The sequence below is a fragment of the Erythrolamprus reginae genome, chromosome 3 (genome assembly GCF_031021105.1).
Source record: "Erythrolamprus reginae isolate rEryReg1 chromosome 3, rEryReg1.hap1, whole genome shotgun sequence".
NCBI classification, from domain to species: domain Eukaryota; kingdom Metazoa; phylum Chordata; class Lepidosauria; order Squamata; family Dipsadidae; genus Erythrolamprus; species Erythrolamprus reginae.
The window spans coordinates 37,116,242-37,138,099 of NC_091952.1; the positions used below are offsets into that span (position 1 = coordinate 37,116,242).

General features: G+C 43.5%; 1 protein-coding gene across 1 annotated transcript; it reads right to left on the reverse strand.

The window, feature by feature from the left end:
* Positions 1-7,966: 7,966 nt before the first annotated feature.
* SRSF6 (serine and arginine rich splicing factor 6) lies at positions 7,967-13,089 on the reverse strand. Its single transcript, XM_070744799.1, has 6 exons — positions 12,675-13,089; positions 12,052-12,200; positions 10,572-10,693; positions 10,228-10,436; positions 9,485-9,568; positions 7,967-9,378 (listed from the first exon to the last, which is right to left on the reverse strand). The coding sequence occupies exons 1-6, from the start codon at positions 12,779-12,781 to the stop codon at positions 9,024-9,026; spliced, it is 1,026 nt and encodes a 341-aa protein (XP_070600900.1). The 5' UTR covers positions 12,782-13,089; the 3' UTR covers positions 7,967-9,023.
* Positions 13,090-21,858: the final 8,769 nt, after the last annotated feature.

Here is a 21,858-nt window from a genome sequence, read left to right on the forward strand (position 1 = left end):
GAACAACATCCATAGAAAGATTCATACAAACCAGAGGACTGGGATTTGTCATTACAGTTTAGGTTTTCCACCAAATAATTTGACTTAGCAGCTTACTGGAAGCAATCCACTCTTCTGCAATTCCTGAGATGTGAATTGATTATGCTACATAAATATACCAAAGGAACCGATTTGTCTTAACTAGACACATGAATAAACATTTTTGTTAACTGTGGGTTCTTTCAGAAACATCCTTTGTAGCAGTAAACTGCATTAATGGATATTGATTCAAATAAAGTCAGGTACGGAGATTTGCTTGAATATTAAAATGATTTAAAAAAAAAAGAATTGTATTAATCCAGCATTATTACATTTTGAATAAAATGATACAATAGTTTATTACCATTCAGACTTGTCATGCCCCTGAACAGCTGACAGAGAGCGGGAGAGTGATTCCGTTGCCTGTGGAGGAAACTGTGGAAGGGCAAAGTCAGGCTGGGCAGAGTAAGAGAGAGGTAGAACAAGGGAGAGGAGGTTCAGACAAAGACCAAGGCCCAACCCGTCCTCATCCTAGGGGTGCGCAGGAAAGAACGCAGAAGAGAGCAATGTGGGTTGCATGGCTTGCAAGGAAGGAAGGGCCCCCAATTCCCTTTACAAGACACACCCGGAGATGGAGTTTAAAGGAGAGGCAGTTGGGAGGGGTACTGTATTCACATAGTGTTGAGAGTTGTGGCCTGCATTCCTCCTGTCTGTTTGAAGTATTGTTGTGCTTCAGTGTGTTTATCTTGCTGAAATTATTGCCGTGAATTCTTCACTTCTGCGACTCTTGCATACATCTTGCCCTGCTGGAGTGATTGATTGCAGTCATTCTGCTTACAGTTTCTGGACTGAAGTATCTGTGGCCAGAAGCTGCTGCAGGTTTGTGGGAGACCTTTTCTCCAGGCCAGAGAATAAACATGACTTTTGGGGCAAAGTTGGTGCCAATAAAGGGATTCATACAGGTTTTCTAGCTGTGTTGCCTTTGTGCTACGCCTGGGTCATCACAAGCCTATTGTTAATCATGATCTAGTACAGCGTTTCCCAACCTTGGCAACTTGAAGATATTTGGACTTCAACTCCCAGAATTCCCCAGCCAGCATTTGCTGGCTGGGGAATTCTGGGAGTTGAAGTCCAGATATCTTCAAGTTGCCAAGGTTGGGAAACACTGATCTAGTAGATCCAGTCCCATGGGTTTCTCAACAATATGCCAAAAGGAGTATACTGTTATTTATAAATTAAGTCTCAGATTAAGTTGAGGCTAGGAACAGAAACTAAAGCAAACAATATGGTTTTTTTGGTATATTTAAATTACAAGAAGAAAAACAAATTATTTCAGTTAAGACAGCAATATTCTATCACAGTGTTTTTGTAACACTGGCTGGCTGGGGAATTCCAGAGTTGAAATCCACATATCTTCAAGTTGCCAAAATTGAGAAACACTGTTCTATCAGATAAAGAAAAAAATATAATACAACAAAGAATAAATAACAATATAACAAAGCAAAGAGAAAGGACTTAAAAACTGAGCTTGATAAAATGCCTTAGTTATAAAATGGTAACTCCCAGAATATAGTCTTAGATTTGTCAAGAATGTTTGCCAGACTTGTTAGTCTAAACATACGACTATGGGAATATCACAGATATAATCCAACCTGATTTTAGCAAAACATTGTATAAATAAATGCTTCGTGACATTCTGATTAGCTAGATGGTAAAATGTGGTCTGGAAGGCATAGTAATTAGATGAGTACATTGCTCACTTGAAAATTGTTTGAAAAAATGCTCATCAACATTTCCTCATCAAATGTAGTGCAATATTAAGTGGAATATAATAAAATTCATTCCTGAGCTCTGCATTTTTAGCATATTATTAATATAGATGAGAAGATAACAATAATTTGCCAATAACAGAATAAAGATGGATAACATAAAGGGGTGTATGTTAATATTCTAGAAGGCCAAACTAAATTTCATATTCAAATTGGTCTTGGGACAATTGAAATATAATTTCCAAACCATAGGAAATAACATTTCTCTATTATTCTGCAGTGTGGAATGTGTATTTCTAGTACTGTGTGCTCCTAATACTGTGTCCAGATCTGGGTATCACACTTTGGCAAAAAGCTGGATACAAAAATTGCATCAGAACTCATTTTTAATACAGAATGATTAAGCCATGCTCAAGACAACTCTTCCAATACTGGAATGGTCAGTCTATAGGAAATGAAATCAAGTAATGCAAATAAAGTTACAAGAAGGCAAAAATTGGAAATTTTTCATAGAATAAGAGTAGTTTAGTGGTCTAGCATCTGAATGAATATGGCCATGCTTGAGGCTAGTCAGCATCCATTGTAAATACTCCAATTTTCAATTTCTGCCTGGACTGATTGAATACAGTGCCTAAGTGTCCTTATCTGAGTTTTTAAATTATAATTCTAAAAACATTGTAATAGAATTCCCTTAATGAATCTTCCTGACCTAAGGCTGCTTTGGTAACGTAACTGTATTTGGTTTTACCGAACTGTCAGTAGCAGACACTTTTTTTGGACAAGCTCTGGACTGTGTGATGATGGACATCAACAGATTTATTGAATGCTAATAATCTGGAAAGAGCGTTTGCTCCCAGTGAAGTCTCTGTAGTAGAATTCTTTTATCTCTGTAGCACAAGGAAGTCTAAAGTGTCTTCTGTAGCTACCTGTTCTCTCTATAAACAGCAGTACCTTTTAAATGCAGGAGTGCTTTAAGAACTTCAGTTTTAGTTATTAGTGATAATTATTGCCACAATGGATAACTGGACAACTGCTAATTCATACGTGCCTGCATCCAGTTTGATTTGGCGCAAAATTCAGTAGTTACTGCTAGGTTTTCCTTTTTACAAGTAAGAACAGTAGAACAGTTCTTTCAGCATAATAGCACTAAGAAGTCTCATTACTGGCAGAAATAGTTCTTATGAATTTGAGCTCAAATTTCTATTCACACATATCTTCATTAAAAGGGCAAGTTGTGAATTAAACATAAGATCTCCAGGCTTGAAATAGAAAAGCAAGTGTGTGTTACCGATTGCTCATTCCACTTGTTTCTATATAATTCCATTTGTCTCTGAGCATACAGAACAGTAGCATGGGTTGTAACATAGAAATGTTGATTTCTGCATTAAGCAATTTATCATCTTTGTTCTGAAAATAATTTTATTAACTCTACTTCAGCCTCAAGGACATCCTTATTAAGTACAGTATCTCTGAATTTTAATCGTAATGGAAAGCTAAATTGTTCAGCTTTTATCCATTCCTCCGATTTATAAGCAAACTGTATTTACATGTGCTGTATGTGATGCCAGTTCAATCACAACTGTTCATCGAAAGCACAAAAGCTTTTCTAAAAGTAATTCCAGACCACAACTTCATTAGTAAAGTGAATTTTCTGGTAGTCTCCCACCAAATAAAAACCAAATCTTTTCAAGATGAACTAGTTGGCTAGGTGCTCAAGTTCAAATTAACATTTGTCCATGGAGGTTTTTTGGGTAATCTTTAATTAAATGTTTCTTAGTCTAGCATCAATAGACAAAATGATTCCGATTTAAATCTTACTCATCAAATTATTTATACCTTTATTAATGAAATGTGTAGGCTGCACATACCTCTTATTTAAAGGGCCTAATCAAATGCTAACTCAAAGTCTAAGGAAAGAGCTAGATTTTTTAATTTTCTTTATGCTCACATAAAAGCATAATTAAGGTGGGACCCATATGAATTTCTAGTGGTGGTGGGGATGTTGTTCCAAAGGCAAGTACAGCAGGAGAGCAAACTCACTTCCTGGGCCCAAGTTTGATCACTAGAATCCAAAGCAAGCTATATTATGTGGAAAGGAAGGAAAGGCAAGAGATTAAAAAAGACAATAAGCTCAATGGCCATTTAGGTGAAGGCTCCAAGAATATATAATTGTTTAAAATGATGTTTGTTTGTTGCGAAGTCATGTCCGACCCATTACGACCCCGTGGACAATGTTCCTGCAGGCCTTCCTGTTCTCTACCATCCTCTGGAGTCCATTGAAGCTCACACCTACTGCTTCAATGACTCCATCCAGCCATCTCCTTCTTTGTCGTGTCATCCCCTTCTTTTGCTGTCAATCTTTCCCAGAATTCCCTGGAGAAGAGCCTGCAGGGCCTGCATGTGCGTGTGCGATTTCGCTACCTGTCAAGGTGCAGTAGCAGAATTGCACTGGACTCTGCTAGCACTCAGCCACAGGGGCAAGCACACATCACCGTTCTGGACTTCAACTCCCACAAGTTTGGGGACCCCTGGTTTTGAGGGATTAACTATAACCCATGATGCCATATTCTATCTAGCAGATAAAGTTTAGTTTATCTTCATGCACCATTGCTTTTTGAACTGCAATTTTTATATTTTATATTGCATTTTTAATGTAAATTGTGTAAGCTACCTAGAGACAATCTACTCTTAGCAATATAGCTTAATCTATTCAATATAGCTTAATCTAATCTATTCAATATAGCTTAGACAGTGAACATCCTATATTGGAAGAGATATTTCTGGACCTATTATCTTAACAGCCTTCTCCATCTTAAGAATTCTGAAGGGCTGGTACATCCTGTACAAATATCTCAAATACATGGTGGATTCCGATTTGAAGTTGTTCAAAAATTGCCAAAGGCAGCAATAATCTTGATTCATGGTCTTTACCCTACTCTACAATAGTATTGAGGTGAAGGAAATTCTATCAATTCAAGCTGATTTAAAAGCAGCCAATCTTCCTTGAATTAGATTAGAAAATTTAAAAAGCATGCCTTGCCTAGCAGTATTATTTCCCAAATTGTAAAAGCAACTTACACATTTCCTCTGCATGCTCACCAATTTAACAATAATTTGGTATTGTTAACATTGTATTAACTGTATTAATAGTATTAACATTTGGTTATTCTGTTAAATAACAATTTGGTTATTTAATGAAATAAATTGGAAGGGACTTTGGAGGTCTTGATCAAAGACCTTCTACGGATTTGCAGGTAGGTCAGTTGCACCCATTCAAATTTAGAAACCATTTTATTCTTGTACAGTATTTTAAGATGGTAATATTGCATTTCACCAGATTTATCCCTTTCCCGACAATTGAATTTGACTAGGCCCCTTGGCTTTAATCATAAACAACTCCAAATTTATTTATTGGATTTATATGCGGCTCCTCTTCGAGGACATAATATGCAACATTTAAAGTGCTAATAACCACAAAAACTTATCTTCTCTGCAAAAGTCTTATTAACCATTAACAAGGGCAGGCGGCTTGCAAGGCAGCTGGCAGGCAAGGGTTTGGCAGAAGGCAGAGCAGGCACTGACTGGAAGCGGGGAGGGAATGATTTGCAGGAACAATTTGTGACCTTCCCTCCTGGTATCCTCATTGATTTTGCTTCTGGGAAGCCAGCAGGAAAGATTGCAGATGGCACTCATGTGACCCCAGGACATCATTAAGCTCAAGCCAGTTGCCAAGTGCTCAAATTGCAATCACATGACCATGGGGATGCTGAAATGGCCAAAACTTTTGAGGGCTGGTTGTAAACACCATTTATTCAGTGCCATCATAACTTTGAACAAACACTGGCAAAAGCTATAGAAACTGTACTGGGATGTTAATTTTGTCTTAATAGATCAAAAGAAAAGATAGGGGGAAAGATCAAAAGCAACGTGAGGAAATATTATTTCACTGAAAGAGTAGTAGATCCTTGGAACAAACTTCCAGCAGACGTGGTTGGTAAATCCACAGTAACTGAATTTAAACATGCCTGGGATAAACATATATCCATCCTAAGATAAAATACAGGAAATAGTATAAGGGCAGACTAGATGGACCATGAGGTCTTTTTCTGCCGTCAGTCTTCTATGTTTCTATGATAATCAATACCAGTAGGTCAAATCCCCATTTTTCACTACTGTGCAGAGTAATATTCTCCAAGAGTACGACAGATCCAAGTTTTTGAACCTTAAACATCCTAAAGTTTCCAATTTCCTAATTATGAAAACTAGAGCAAATAGGTATCATAATGAACCAATTAACAAAAATTAAACAGACCACTTATGTTAATTGCTTCTAACTTCAATTTATTTCTGTGCTAAAGAACAAAATAAAACGTTTGCTATTTACAGCGTTCTCCTGCATTAGCATGATTTTCTTAAAAGATTTTTTGAACCGGACTAACTTAATTGAATTTAATTAGAAACCAGCATGAAATACGAGGAGGTTCTTGGTGCTCTTTTTAGTTTGTTTTGTTGCAGATATTTTATTACACCAGGTAAAATTGGTTTGGCATGGACCAGAGCCATGGTGGCAGTGGTCAGAATGCAGTATTGTAACCTAACTTTGCTCACTGCCAGGAATTCAATTCCTTCGATCCGGAGCTGCTCAAGGTTTATTCAGCCTCTGGGATTTCGGTTCCTCCTTCAGTGTGTGATTGGAAGTTGGGACCCCTAACATCAGCCGAGCATTCTGTGCCTGAGGGTCCAAATTGGAACCTAAGCCCTCACAGAGGGGCGAAGCAAAGGGGGGACCACCAGGAGGGTAGAGGGGGTTACATCTCTCACCCCCAAGCTGGCAAACCCCTAGCTGGTGGTGCAGAGCTGTGGCAGCAAACAACTGCCACAAAGCCAAAGGAGAAACAGAATCAAAAAGTTTGAGCAGGAGGAAAACTGCGTTATTTGCAACCTGAAACAAGAGATTTAAAAATATTCCCCAAAATACAAAGGGGGGGATAAGGTCAAGCATGTCTCTGCCTTACTATAAATTGACTATTACGTTTATTGGATTTATAAATATAAAACATTGAAATTGAGCACAGAATGAAGAGAAATTTCTAATTTGAAGTCTGAGCAACATTTTTGGGGGAAAAGAGAAGGTGTAATTCTGTTTGTTGGACAAAAAATGTGGATTAAACTGTGTTGTTAAAATGATACCATATGGAAATAAAGATGCATTGTTATAAAAATATATTAGAAATGCATAAAAGGAGAAATGATTAAATATATATATGAAGTAGTATGAGATATTGAAAATGAAATAATGGATTGTAATTATTTTAAAAACAAAAATATTGTTACAATTATATGGATGGATTTAAAGCAAATGCTTATGACATGAGATAATAAAAGATCAAAAACAAATAAAATGTATAGTTAAGTTTACTCAGCCTCCCAGTAAAATGAGGATCAATTGTTGGGGGCAATACCCTTACTCTGTAAACTGCTTAGAGCTGGCAAAGCACTATTAAGTGGCATACAAGTCTAAGTTCCATTGCTATGCAACCTAATTTGGGTAATGAAATATCTGCAAGAATACAGCCAAGTTAAGAGAGCACCTCATTTCAATGACACAACAAATACTTTTTATTGGTAGCTTGAAATATACATTATATAGGTTTAAAAACTTGCAACTAAGGAGGGGCTGCTTAACATCTCCAACAAGTACAGAAAAATAATTCAAGAATAGGGCAAGATGACACTAATAAGCCAATCTGGTATAGTGGTTGAGATCAAATTAGAAACTGGCAAAGTGCGAGTTCTAATTCCACTATAGGCATGAAGCAGCTAGGTGACATTGAACCAGTTTCTCTGTCTCAGCCTTAGCAGTGGCAAACCACTTCTGAAAAAACTTGACAAGAATTGCAGTGACTAGAGAGGTAATTAACAAGTATCAAAAACTGACTGTAAGGCAACCTTCCCGATTAGTAAAATATATTGCAACGGTAAAAACCTAAAACATAAGAAACTTCCCAGACACTATTAACACTGAAAGAAATCTACAGAAGTAGAAGTAGCAAGGTAATTGCAATATGGGATAGATCATAATGGGTATTTTTCATTTATTCACTATCAGAAGTAAATTTTGCCTGACTCAATCTAATATAGAACGCCATATACTAAATAAAGGTACACTGACACAAACATTTGAGTCACTGATTTAATTTCATACAAGTCAAACTACACATTGTATAAAGATTATAGGATTGTACTAGTATTGTTTTACTAAACTTATTGATTACATGTAAGTTTGGTGATTGCATTTCACCTCATATATTTTAGATTAACTGGAACCCTAATCCTAACAGTTTAGACTTTTTCACTAATGAAGCTGCTTCCAATAGGGGGAAAACTAGGGGAAAAATTACCCTTTCCATTGTAGCTATCCATGTCTTCAAAACCCAAGAAAGAATGTGATGGACTATTGCAGAAGGGAAAGAACAAATATGTATTACTTGAGTGGATTTCTGCTTGTACAATCGGGGACTTCATGCAGGAACACTGAGTTCCAAAACGTTATCAAATTTAGACCAAGTAATATTTTTTTCCTCAGAAAAAAAGCAACAAAATTAATAAAGAAATTGGGAATTGTTATCTGGGACCTTGAAATTCTTACCAAATGACTTGAAACACTTATTGGTTTTAAGGTGTTAGGCAAAACTATACCATGCAGTTAGAGAAAGCCATTTTTATTAAGTGATATTGCCATAACACAACAAAAAACAGGTTACTTTTGGCAACTTAAGGTACAGCACAATGAAATATTCCAATTTATACCCAAGGATTAGCTTTATAAGCATCTCTGATTTGTTCAACACAGGTCTTCTATGCTTTAGAAGAAAGCCATAATTCATAAAACTAATTTTCATTAATTTTAAAATAATGGAAATATTTTGGGAACATTACCATTTCCAAAATCTTCACTCAAAAGTTGTATATAAAACCCATTTTCCACTCCCCAGCATATTACCTCTGCTGTGGCTCTGATTAAAAAAAAAGCCTGTCTTAATTTCTATCCTCAAAAGAAAAAAATACTGATGTTCCTGTACACATCTCAGAAAGTTTTAAGTACTTCAAATCTTTTATCTTGTTTACTTGACTAACAAGACCATTCCTTTCTGAAATCAAATAGATAACCAAATACTAATATTAAAAAAGACTTTTGGCTGCCCAATGTTCCATAATGACATAATAGCTCCAATATTAATCTTGTGAACTGGATCTTGACCGCGAACGGGATTTTGAACGTGACTTTGAATGGGATCGTGACACATCTCTTTTGGGTGGAGACTCAGAATGAGCCTTTGCAGGTTGATGCTGCACTGGAGAACGGGAACGAGATCTGCTTTGCGACCGTGATTTAGACTTTGTTTCTCCTTTTCCATTTTCTTTAGGTGAACGAGACACAGACCTGGATCTGCTCCGAGACTTTTCTTTGGATCTGCTGCCTGATCGTGAACCTCTGCTAGATTTCACTTTTGACTTGCTCTTTGATCTAGATTTTCGGCTTTTTGATCTGGAACGTGATCGGTCTTTACTTTGAGACCTAGATTTAGAGCTAAAAAAAAAGGTTACCCTTAAATTATGCTTGTTTTAGAAGATATTATTAAAAATATCTAATATACTGTCAATGGTAAAACACCTAATATAAAACATGTCCTCACCGTGATCGGCTTTTTGAGGCACTACGGGATCTACTCCGACTGCTACGACGACTTCGACTGCGTGATCGTCTTCTAGAACGGGATCTAAAGAGTATATTCCAAATGAGCATTGTGAGGAAGTCAAAAATTCTTCCATTATAATAAATATATAAATACTTTTTCCAAAAAGGGTATTACACACAAATGTATTAATCATCAAAATGTCTTATTACACAGATGAATAGTCCATGCTTGGAAAAAACAAATTATGCAAGAGACTGGTTTTTAGTAAAAACTTGTTTCCAAATAAAGTTCTTGTACAGGGTGTGAAACTCTATTTCATTTAGCGCTGCATTGGGGTTTGAACTTGAGAGGCGAGGTGGGTGTGGCCAAGGCTAACTCATCACTTGTGTGTGTTTGGGGGGGGGCAGTTGTGCAGCCCCAGTGCTCTCCCCAGAAAAAAAATGGGATCTCGAGCTCCACTTTTGGCTGTGATGGCATCCTGCAACCCTCTGCCAGTGAAAACAGAGCTTGTGGCCTTCCCGAGCTTCATTTTTGCTGGTAAAGCACTGCAGGACGATCCTTTGCTGTTTCTAGGGCGGGCCTGTGGGCACGATTTGGCCCTGGGCCTTGAATATAACATCCATTCTAGTGTATCTGATGTATTAGAAACAGGTGAAAAACTACATCAGTGTTTTAACAAAATGTATAGTACAATTCTCAAGGATTTTTCATATATAAATAATCACCAATTATATAAATACCTTGATCTACTGCCGGAGTAAGATCGTCTATGGCTCGATCGTGGCTTATCTTCAACTAGCCTGATTTTTCGTCCATTTATCTCTGTACCATCCAATTTATCCATAGCACGCTTCATGTCAGAATAGGAACGGAATTCTATTACTCCTTCATTTGTTCGCTCTTTATGGGCATCTGCATAGGTTACCTCACCTGCTTGCCTCATGAAATCCTTAAGTAAATGAAAACTTTATTTAGCCAAAAATTTTAAGATTCTGTGAACTTAGAAACTTTTGTATTTTACAGGATATACCAAAAATGATATGTAAAATTAGTTTTTTAGAAAACATTTTTATACTTAACTTACTTTCAAATCTTGCCAACTACAGTGACTGGAAAGGTTTTCAACAATTAATCTGAATTCTGTACGAACAGGTGGCCCATATTTATCTCTTCCTGATGTTCTCCGGCTGCTATATCCTCCACCACCTTTATCATACAAAAATACAAGTTAGTGACCTTATAAGAAAAGCAAGTAGATCAGTTCACTCTAGTCTATAAATTGTATTTACAGGAGTAGGACTTTATTTTTCTAATCCTCCAACAAAATTTTAATTCGCCATATTCTATATATTAAAGGCAAATCAAAGTCTAAAATCCTACAAGACTGTGCTCCTAAACTCTGTTAGAGAGTGACTGCACCTTTATTAGATTTACCTCGCTAAGTTTTATTTTACAGAACATTGTAAAATATAAAACTTAACTGATTACATGCATTTCTACATTTACAAAAACGTTTACTAGATTACACTAAGTACTTACATCACAGTATGAGGTATATGGTGGTGGTTTGGCCACAACACACGCAAGGTAACAGTCACCTAGTTCAGTTTAACCAGTTTTGTCTAACCCTTGGAATCCTCACCATCACCCTGCGTCTAATGGCAAAAGGCTGCTGTCGTCATGGCTTCCGGTAAGGTCAGCCAAAGGGTCATAGGGCAAGGGTCACACAATGTATGGAAAAGCCATGGCCAATCAGGAAAGGCAGTCATCTTAGCCTCAGTGGACACAGCCTCAGCCCCACTGGTCACTTTTAAATTGAAACATCAAGGACTTGTTAAAAAATTGAATTGAACATGCAACAACTTCAAAAAAACATACAAATTCGCGAGAAATCCCATCCCCCAACGCGCCCCCAAACCAAAATAGGTCTACCTTACTGCTCTTAACCATTATAAAAAGTTCTACCAAATGCAGCTGATTTTTTTTGTAGTAAATATTAAATTAAACAGGCGCTGCATTAGTCAGTTGGTCATTTTGTCTCCCAATTAACATTGGCTGCATACCATTTTCTCTTCCAATTTCCAAGCAAATACTCACGTTAAGGCATAGCTTAATTTATTTATAAGAGCTGTGATTGCTTTAAGTAACAGCTTTAGGTAGAAAAACTTGCTTTCCTGCTTAATTGGAAGCTTTGCGCCAAACGTGTTCAATTAAGAGCAGTGAGTATTGTATATATAACTCCCAATATGCTGCCCCCCCCATCTCGTGGTTCTGCACTTATGAGCGCCATTTGCTCCAAAAATGCCCAATCTCCCTCAAGAAAACCTCAGTTTTTAAATCCCAAGGGGGAATTTAGTCTCCCTTCGGACAGCAGGGATGGTTAATCACCCCATCACCCCTTCTTTCCAAAATAAGGAAAATCCTCCTCTATCACAGCTTCCCTCCTCCCCGCCAAACTCCACAGGTCATGGCCACCCCGCTCGTCCCCCATTTGCGCTCCTCCTCCTCTTTCCCCCATCGCTGTCCCCGCGCGCCTGAGGAGGCCGCAGCGGAGCCACACTCACTGCGGCTGCTGTAGCTGTAGCCATCCCGGTCTCGGCGAGGGCCACGGGCGTGCTCGACGATTACCCGCTCCCCGCACAGATCCTTGCCGTTCAGCTCGTAAACGGCATCCTCGGCGTCGCGGGAATCCTCGAATTCCACAAAGCCGTAGCTGCAAGGAAGGAAGGGCGTGGCGGTTAAGGAAGGCAAAAAAAGAGAAAGGCGGCTATCAGGCCATACGGGCCGCATTCATTTCAGGTCGTTTTCTCGCCCCGCCCTCTGCTCCCCGCCATTCGACTTGAGAATGAATCCGCGACGCCTCCTCTTCGTGCGACCGCGACGTTGAGTTTTATGTGGAGAAAGCGCCTATTTATTTTCACGGCTACGATAAGGCTCCGCTCTACAACACACACACCCCACCCCGTCCCACTAACAGGACAAAAGAAGCGAAGCTGCATTCGGCCGCCATCTTGTACACGACGCCACGCGGCCTGAGAGGAAGCAATGGCAAGGCCTGTCGCGGTCGGGCAGTTTTTCACCACCAGCGGTTCGCGCCAAATAACTCTCCCTGGCTTCCCTGCGGCCGGCGGCTCACCTCCCCAAAGAAACCCGCTAGGTCTTACTTCCCCTTCGGCCCTCTCCTCACCCGTTTTTTAAGTCGACCTCGAGCAAGCGGCCGTAGCCGCTGAAGAAACGCTGGATGTCCTTTTCCCGCACATGGTAACTTAAGCGGCCGATATAGACGCGCGGCATCCCCGCGACCTAGAAAAGGAAAGAGGGGGAAGGGGAGGGAAGGGAAAGGATGTAGATGTAAGAAGAAATTAAAAAACCAAGTTGCGGGAAAAACGGTCTCGAAAGGCCGCTGGTAGTTACGGCCTGCTTCGTAAAGCGTAATGCCGGCCAGCTCCCAAGCAGGCCTTTATATTGGTGGGCGGAGTCTTCGGAGGCTCGTACGCCACTATTAGTGTCGTTCGGAGACGTCACGGGAGAACCTCGAGATCTGATAGGAAGGGAGGTATGTCAGGAAACTGCGCGCTTTCAGCGTGTCCCGCCCTCTTCTTGCAACGTCCCTGACCTGCATCGTGCTTATTAGCTTCAGGTATAGTTAACCATAGTTTGGAAAGCGAAGCTGGGATCGCATAACAGCTTGTCATAATCAGTTTCTGTTTTGTGGTGGGAAGATCTACGCCTGGGAAAACTTAGCCCATGACAGTTTGGGAAGTGACTTTGGGACACTCACACTTTTCCAACTCGCATATCCATCTAAATTGCACACGTTACACAAACCCCAACATGAGGTCAGGATGCAAACCCCGGCCTCTGGACTAAATGACCGGCAAATCTGTTAATCTCTGGTGATGTCTGTGACTCTACATCGCTTTGGAGGAGAAGGAAATGTTATATACTGTACTTGAGCTATATAACCTGAGTAAGGGGTGTGCATAAGTGCACCAGCGTGCCTTCCGCCCCCTGTCCTAATGTCTCCCTTACTACTAACAGTATCATGTATATAAACATGGTTATATCTTTTTTACTACCAATATGTACTTGATAAAACAAACAAACAAAATAAAATAAATGAGCTGCTACTGGGAAGGTGCAGATGTGGGCGACGCAGTGGGGTAGCAAAAATGGAGCTCCACCCCAGAGCATCCAACTTGCACTGAAAGATGCAGGGCATCCTGCATAAGCCACGGCCACAGTGTGGGAGTAAAAAGTTTGATAGCCCTTAGCTGGGAAGGTGGGATATTTACCTTAAGTATATTAGCAATTAACTATACAGTACAGTATTAGCAATCAACTCAGGCTTCCAATCAAAAGTTAAAACAATATATAAAACCATGATGATAAACTAAACACTAAAACATTAAAGCATTAACATTTTGCATGATGTACGGTAAATGGCCAGCCCTGCCTTTCAAAAGAGACAATAAAGAAATCAAGCATTCAGATAAACATAGAGGACCAGACAAACAAGCAGACAAAAAACAATATTCTTAAGCAAAGAACAAAGAGGTCACCCCCCCCCCCCCCCCCCACAAAAAAGAAAGACTTGCAATGGCAAGCTTCTGTATATAAAAGGGCAGAAAAGTCCACACTCATTTGCACTGATGATGGTACCATCTTGGATAATGAAAGCAACCAAACTCACAGGGCACTGAGAACTCCATAAATCATAATCTGTTAGGCAAAAATTCATGATCTGGTAACTTACTGGACTTTCTATTGTCAGAATAATAAAAGTAATTTTTCCTAATTTGCCTCTTCTGCCAAGAATTAATGCTTGTTTATATTGTGAATGTTTGCCACATTAATATTTTTATAAGACTATTTAGTACTTGTTAGATTTTGCCAGCCTTGAAAATACCCATGTACATAAGAATATATTTCTTAAACTTCTGTTGTTTAACAAGAGTAATTGCTAAAATAAGTGAGCATGTATTTTAACTATTTTAGTTTCTTTGCAAATTTGCTTTTGAACTCTCAATACCTTTTTTACCTTAATATTGGCCTTATCTGTGATTATATTGATTTTTGATAAATGTATCTTTTTCTTTATGTACACTGAGAGCATATGCACCAAAGACAAACTTCTTGTGTATGCAATCACATGGCCAATAAAGAATTCTATTCTATTCTATAGGTTTATATTAGAATTCCACCATACATTATTGATTACCTTAGCTAGAAGATCCTTGATTCTCTCTGTGTGGGTTTGTGATCTTTTTCATATACAGTAATGCCTCGCTTCTTCACGATTCATCTTTCGTGGATTCGCTATTTCACGGGTTTTTTCAAGCGGAAAAGAACACTGGAGTAGGGAGGGGGAACTGCAGCTGTGGCCTCTTTCAGCCCGCGCGGTAGCTGAGAGAAGCTGGTCTCTCTCAGTGGTCAGCAGCGGTGGGTTGTTAACAATACAGGGAGGGTTTAAAGTCCAAATACTCGTTAAATACATTAAAAAATATCTTGCCTCTACTTTGTGGAAATTCGTTTTTCACGGGTGGTCTTGGAACGCATCCCCCGCAAAAAACAAGGGATCACTGTATATAAATTTTGAAGTGGTGAATAGTTCAGGCCTTGCTATTTAAATCTCCGCCAATACTGTCTGAGAATGTTGGAACTTTTAAGCATTGAGTAGATTATTTTTAGGTTCATTTATTTTTTAGTTAGCTATCACATTTATATAGCCATTTATCTCCCAGTAAAAGCAATTCTGGGCACATAAAACATTTCTCACTAGTTTACAGATATCTCATTTTTGTTTCCAGACACAATTTAAACTGCTAGTGCTGACCTTCAAAACCTTTACATTGCCTGGATATTGAGGTCTTTGAAGGTATTTACAGTGATCTCTCGATTAGCGCGGGGGTTACGTTCCAAGACCTCCCGCGCTAACCGATTTCCGCGTTATACTGGATGCGGAAGTAAAACCACCATCTGCGCATGTGCGCCATTTTTTTCATGGCCGCACATGCGCAGATGGTGGAGTTTGCGTGTGGGCGGGGGGAAGACCAAGGGAAGATTCCTTCAGCCGCCCAACAGCTGATCTGCTCCGCAGCGCGGAAGCAGCGAGGAGCCGAAGATGGGGTAAAGGCAAAGGGGAAACCCCATCTTCGGCTCCTCGCTGCTGCCGCGCTGCGGAGCGGATCACGTGTTGGGCGGCTGAAGGAACCTTCCCTTGGTCTTCCCGCCAGATCACTTGCCGCTTGCCGCTTGCCAGTCCACGCCCCCCTGGATGAGCGGCCCCGCATGGCCCCAGCGCCGGACTCCGTTGCCGAACGCCGAAACCGGAAGGGGCGAGGTGGGGGAGAACGGGAGGCTCAGCATTCCGTCAGTCGCAGCGCTGGCTGTCAACTTTTCTTTTTAGCACTGGGGAGGCAAGTCAGCTCCTGCCCAGTTTTAAAAAGAAAAGTTGACAGCCAGCGCTGCGGCTGACGGAATGCTGAGCCTCCCGTTCTCCCCCACCTCGCCCCTTCCGGTTTCGGCGGTTTCGCAGCGCTGGCTGTCAACTTTTCTTTTTAGCACTGGGGAGGCAAGTCAGCTCCTGCCCAGTTTTAAAAAGAAAAGTTGACAGCCAGCGATTGTTCCGCTGCCGCCAGCATGGCCTGGCTGGCAGCGGAAGATGTAACCTTCGCAACCTCGGAGAGCTTCCTGGGCATGAAAGCTCACGAAAACCAGGAAGCTCTCTGAGGTTGCGAAGGAGCCCACGATCACTCGGCTGCAAGCGGGAGGAAGGCGAATCCCACGGGGCTGGGCTCGGTTATCCCCTCGGCTCCCCTCCTACCAGCCCCGCCGCGGAAGGCTCCATTCTGTTCCCTGAATGGAGACCGCCGGCCGCTCAATCGGGTGGCAGGAAAGCGAATGTCACGGGGCTGGGCTCGGCTCCCCCAGCCCCGCCGCGGAAGGCTCCATTCTGTTCCCTGCCGGCCCGATTGAGCGGCCGGCGGTCTCCATTCAGGGAACAGAATGGAGCCTTCCGCGGCGGGGCTGGTAGGAGGGGAGCCGGGGGGATAACCGAGCCCAGCCCCATGGGATTCGCCTTCCTCCCGCTTGCAGCCGAGTGATCGTGGGCTCCTTCGCAACCTCAGAGAGCTTCCTGGTTTTCGTGAGCTTTCATGCCCAGGAAGCTCTCCGAGGTTGCGAAGGAGCCCAGGATCACTCGGCTGCCGGCGGCAGGAAAACGAATGTCACGGGGCTGGGCTCGTCTCCCCCCCCATAGCAGCCCCGCCGCGGAACGCTCCATTCTGTTCCCTGCCGGCCCGATTGAGCGGCCGGCGGTCTCCATTCAGGGAACAGAATGGAGCCTTCCGCGGCGGGGCTGGGGGAGCCGAGCCCAGCCCCGTGACATTCGCTTTCCTGCCACCCGTAGCCGAGTGATCCTGGGCTCCTTCGCAACCTCGGAGAGCTTCCTGGGCATGAAAGCTCACGAAAACCAGGAAGCTCTCTGAGGTTGCGAAGGAGCCCACGATCACTCGGCTGCGGGTGGCAGGAAAGCGAATGTCACGGGGCTGGGCTCGGCTCCCCCAGCCCCGCCGCGGAAGGCTCCATTCTGTTCCCTGCCGGCCCGATTGAGCGGCCGGCGGTCTCCATTCAGGGAACAGAATGGAGCCTTCCGCGGCGGGGCTGGTAGGAGGGGAGCCGGGGGGATAACCGAGCCCAGCCCCGTGGGATTCGCCTTCCTCCCGCTTGCAGCCGAGTGATCGTGGGCTCCTTCGCAACCTCAGAGAGCTTCCTGGTTTTCGTGAGCTTTCATGCCCAGGAAGCTCTCCGAGGTTGCGAAGGAGCCCAGGATCACTCGGCTGCCGGCGGCAGGAAAACGAATGTCACGGGGCTGGGCTCGTCTCCCCCCCCATAGCAGCCCCGCCGCGGAACGCTCCATTCTGTTCCCTGCCGGCCCGATTGAGCGGCCGGCGGTCTCCATTCAGGGAACAGAATGGAGCCTTCCGCGGCGGGGCTGGGGGAGCCGAGCCCAGCCCCGTGACATTCGCTTTCCTGCCACCCGTAGCCGAGTGATCCTGGGCTCCTTCGCAACCTCGGAGAGCTTCCTGGGCATGAAAGCTCACGAAAACCAGGAAGCTCTCTGAGGTTGCGAAGGAGCCCACGATCACTCGGCTGCGGGTGGCAGGAAAGCGAATGTCACGGGGCTGGGCTCGGCTCCCCCAGCCCCGCCGCGGAAGGCTCCATTCTGTTCCCTGCCGGCCCGATTGAGCGGCCGGCGGTCTCCATTCAGGGAACAGAATGGAGCCTTCCGCGGCGGGGCCGGGGGAGCCGAGCCCAGCCCCGTGACATTCGCTTTCCTGCCACCCGTAGCCGAGTGATCCTGGGCTCCTTCGCAACCTCGGAGAGCTTCCTGGGCATGAAAGCTCACGAAAACCAGGAAGCTCTCTGAGGTTGCGAAGGAGCCCACGATCACTCGGCTGCGGGTGGCAGGAAAGCGAATGTCACGGGGCTGGGCTCGGCTCCCCCAGCCCCGCCGCGGAAGGCTCCATTCTGTTCCCTGCCGGCCCGATTGAGCGGCCGGCGGTCTCCATTCAGGGAACAGAATAAAAAAAAATTTATTTTTTAATATTTTATTTTTTTAAATAATATTTTTTGAAAAACCGCGTTGCAGCGTTTCGCGCTAATCGAGAACGCGCAAGTCGAGGGACCACTGTATTGGCATGCCCCACTGAAGCAATCCAGAATACTGTATTTAGTTGATTTAGTTGATAGAAGCGTCGTTGGAGGGGCGGCTTTATTAGTAGAACTGCATCTGCAGAGAACACACCCAATTCTGATCACATTCTCAAGATGCTAGATGAAAACAGATTACCGGTAGTTTGTTTTTGCTTTAAATAAAAATGGTTTATTTACCGTATTTTCCGGCGTATAAGACGACTGGGCGTATAAGACGACCCCCTAACTTTTCCAGTTAAAATATAGAATTTGAGATATACTCGCCGTATAAGGCTACCCCTCTTCTGTACATCATAGACCTGACTGAGTCTAGGTCTATGATGTACTTGCATTGAGAAAAAAATCATTTCTGAACATGATAACACAATATTTTAATTACTAATGATGAAGATCTTATTGTTAAAATTATGAATGAATTATTTAGAGAGAGAGAGCCAAGTGGGAGCACTCTTCTGTCTATCTCTCCATATGTCTCTGTCTATCTGTCTTGTCTGCCTCTCATATTTCTCCTCACCACAATTAAGTTTATTATTATAACTCATCATAATTTGTCAACACAAAAAGGTGAACCTGGCTATTTTTCTTTCTCCTACCATCTATTCTGCAGGTATCTTTCAGTCTAACATGCAGCATGCTGACACCTATGTGAGAATCTATTATGGAATGAGAATCTGTATGTGATATCATGATATGGCAATCCAAACAGCCCATCCATTTTTTCCTCTTTCCGCACTTTCTGTCTTTATCCTCTTGCAATGTCACTTAAACAGATTTTAACTTGTCGGGTTTAATTAGTGACCCTACCAATTTTCAGTACTGTGCAGTGTGCTATGATACAGAGCAGGGTGAATAATATGACCTCAGCTTTTAAAGTTATTTTAAAATGTTGCCTAAGAAATATGGAAAGAGGATTCTTTTTGGAGGAAAAGTACATTTTCAATGGTTAAACATAAGAACAAATACAAACAGGCAGAAATAAATGCATCCAGTTTAACATTCAATTTTGCAACCACTAATAATGTTGGTCAAGTAGGTACAAAAATACCTGGGGAAATGATCAAAGTCTGGGAAATGGGTCCCTTGTCAGTTAAAAGGAGTGCTGATTTACCACCTGCTAGAGCAGTGATTTTCAACCTTTTTTGAGCCGCAGCACATTTTTTACATTTACAAAATCCTGGGGCACACCACCAACCAAAATTACACAAATCTAATAAATAAATAAATACATACATACATACACACACACACACACACACACACACATAAATAACCCCCTCATATATACAATCCCATGTAACATCCCCTTATAAATACAGTCAATCATCAATCATCCCTCCTCAAATTTATACCACTGTCTCATTTCTGGGTTATTCTCCTGTCTTTCCCCCTTTTCTCTCTCATGTTTCTCATTTCTCTCTCTTCCTCCCTTTTTCCCTCATTCCTTCTCCCTCTCACTTCTCCTCTTTTTCCATCCCTGTCTCTCTCCCCCCCTTACGTGTGTGTGTATACACACTCGAACCATTTCCAAAACCAGTTGAGGGCTGGGTTTTTTTTCTCTTTTATTCTTTTCAAACACAGGTGTGGGCTGGGGGGGGTGTTTCTTATTATTTGGGTGCTTTTTACCATATGCTTCAAGAATCACCTCTCTCCCTCTCTCTTGTTCTCTCTCTCTCTTGTTCTCTCTTATTTTCTTTCTGAGGCTCCTCCCACAACGGTGGCTACAGCGGCGCTGGCGATCCGGCCGCTAGCCGCTCCGAGCGGTGTGGGAACGCCCACCCCTCTCACAGTCCGGTCCCGGGATGGCAGTAAAAGGGCTGCTTCCCATCCTCCTTCTCAGAAGGTTTCCTTCTGAGCAAGCTGGCAGGAGGATGGGAAGCAGCCCCTTTACTGTCAGCCCGGGACCGGACTGTGAGAGGGGTGGGCGTTCCCACACCGCTCGGAGCGGCTAGCGGCCGCATCGCCAGTGCCGTTGCAGCCACCGCTAATGTAAAGGGGCTGCTTCCCGGCGGCAGGAACTGCGGGGGGTAGCCGGCGTAACGAGCCCTTGCCACAGCTATCCGCCGCTTCTTTCTTCTCCGCCTCGCCTCCGCTATTCCTGCCGCCGCCTTTGCTCTCCCCGCCGGGCAAGAGGCAAAGGCGGCAGCGGGAGTAGCGGAGGCAAGGCGGAGAACAAAGAAGCGGCGGATAGCTGTGGCAAGGGCTCGTTACGCCGGCTACCCCCCGCAGTTCCTGCCGCCGGGAGTGGCGCTCCACCCCAGCAAAGCCGGCGGCGGGAGTGGCGTCGTCCAGCAATAGCAGCGCTTCGATGAAGCCGGCGAGGGAGCTCCGGAATCGGTTGGCGCTCGCCCGACGCCTTGTTTTTTTATTTCCCCCTTTGGTTTCTCTTCACAGGCGGGAGTTCGGGAGGCAAGGGAGCGCTCGAGGAGACAGCGTCTTGCGGCATCGCCTCCCGTTGGGTTTATGACAAAGGGACGCTCAGCAACTTCTTTTTCCTTTCGGCGCCATAGCCACCCGCAGTCCCCGGAGCCGGCGGGTTGAGGCAAAGGGCTGCGTTTCCCTTCCCTCCCTCCCTCCTGCCCCCGTCCTGAATGGAAGCCCCGCTCGGCCAAGCAGCCCGGGATCTCCGCCGCTTGCAAACCGGGCGGGCGGAGTGGACCCGCGCTCACTTTCGGCTCCGGGGACTGCGGATGGCTATGGCGCCGAAAGGAAAAAGAAGTTGCTGAGCGATGCCGCAAGACGCTGTCTCCTTGAGCGCTCCCTTGCCTCCCGAACTCCCGCCTGTGAAGAGAAACCAAAGGGGGAAATAAAAAAACAACGCGCTGCTGTTGCTGCTGTCGCTGCCGCCTGAGGCGGCGGCACTCGAATCTGGCGTGGTGGAAAATCTTTGCCTGCCTCCAGATTTTCCACCACGCCAGATTCGAGTGCCGCCGCCTCAGGCGGCAGCGACAACAGCAACAGCAGCGCTTTTTCCTTTCGGCGCCATAGCCACCCGCAGTCCCCGGAGCCGAAAGTGAGCGCGGGTCCGCTCCCCCCCCCCCTCCTCCCGCCCGCGGCTGTGGAATGGGCGCAGTATCCGGCCTATAAGACGACCCCCCACTTTGGAAAAGATTTTCAGGGGTTAAAAAGTCGTCTTATACGCCGGAAAATACGGTATTTATTTTAGTAAGTCAGAAATAGTTGTTGGGTTGTGCATAAAAAAGCTAAGAAAATATATAGCTGCACATGTTATTTGCCTAGTTTACTGTTTGCCAGCAGAGAGCACTGCAGCCAACATCTTGAATTCAAGTTAGCATTCTTGATTTCTGTATTGTCCTTTTACAGTTTGATTATTTATTTTATTTTATTTATTTTATTTTTATTTTATTCAATTTTTATGCCGCCCTTCTCCTTAGACTCAGGGCAGCTTACAACAAGTTAGCAATAGCACTTTTTAACAGAGCCAGCATATTGCCCCCACAATCCAGGTCCTCATTTTACTCACCTGAGAAGGATAGAAAGCTGAGTCAACCTTGAACCGGTGTTGAGATTTGAACCGCTGACCTACAGATCTACAGTCAGCTTCAGTGGCCTGCAGTACAGCACTCTACTTGCTGTGCCACCCCGGCTCTCTGATTATTTATTTGCTTTATGAAAATATTTATTATCAAGTCTTG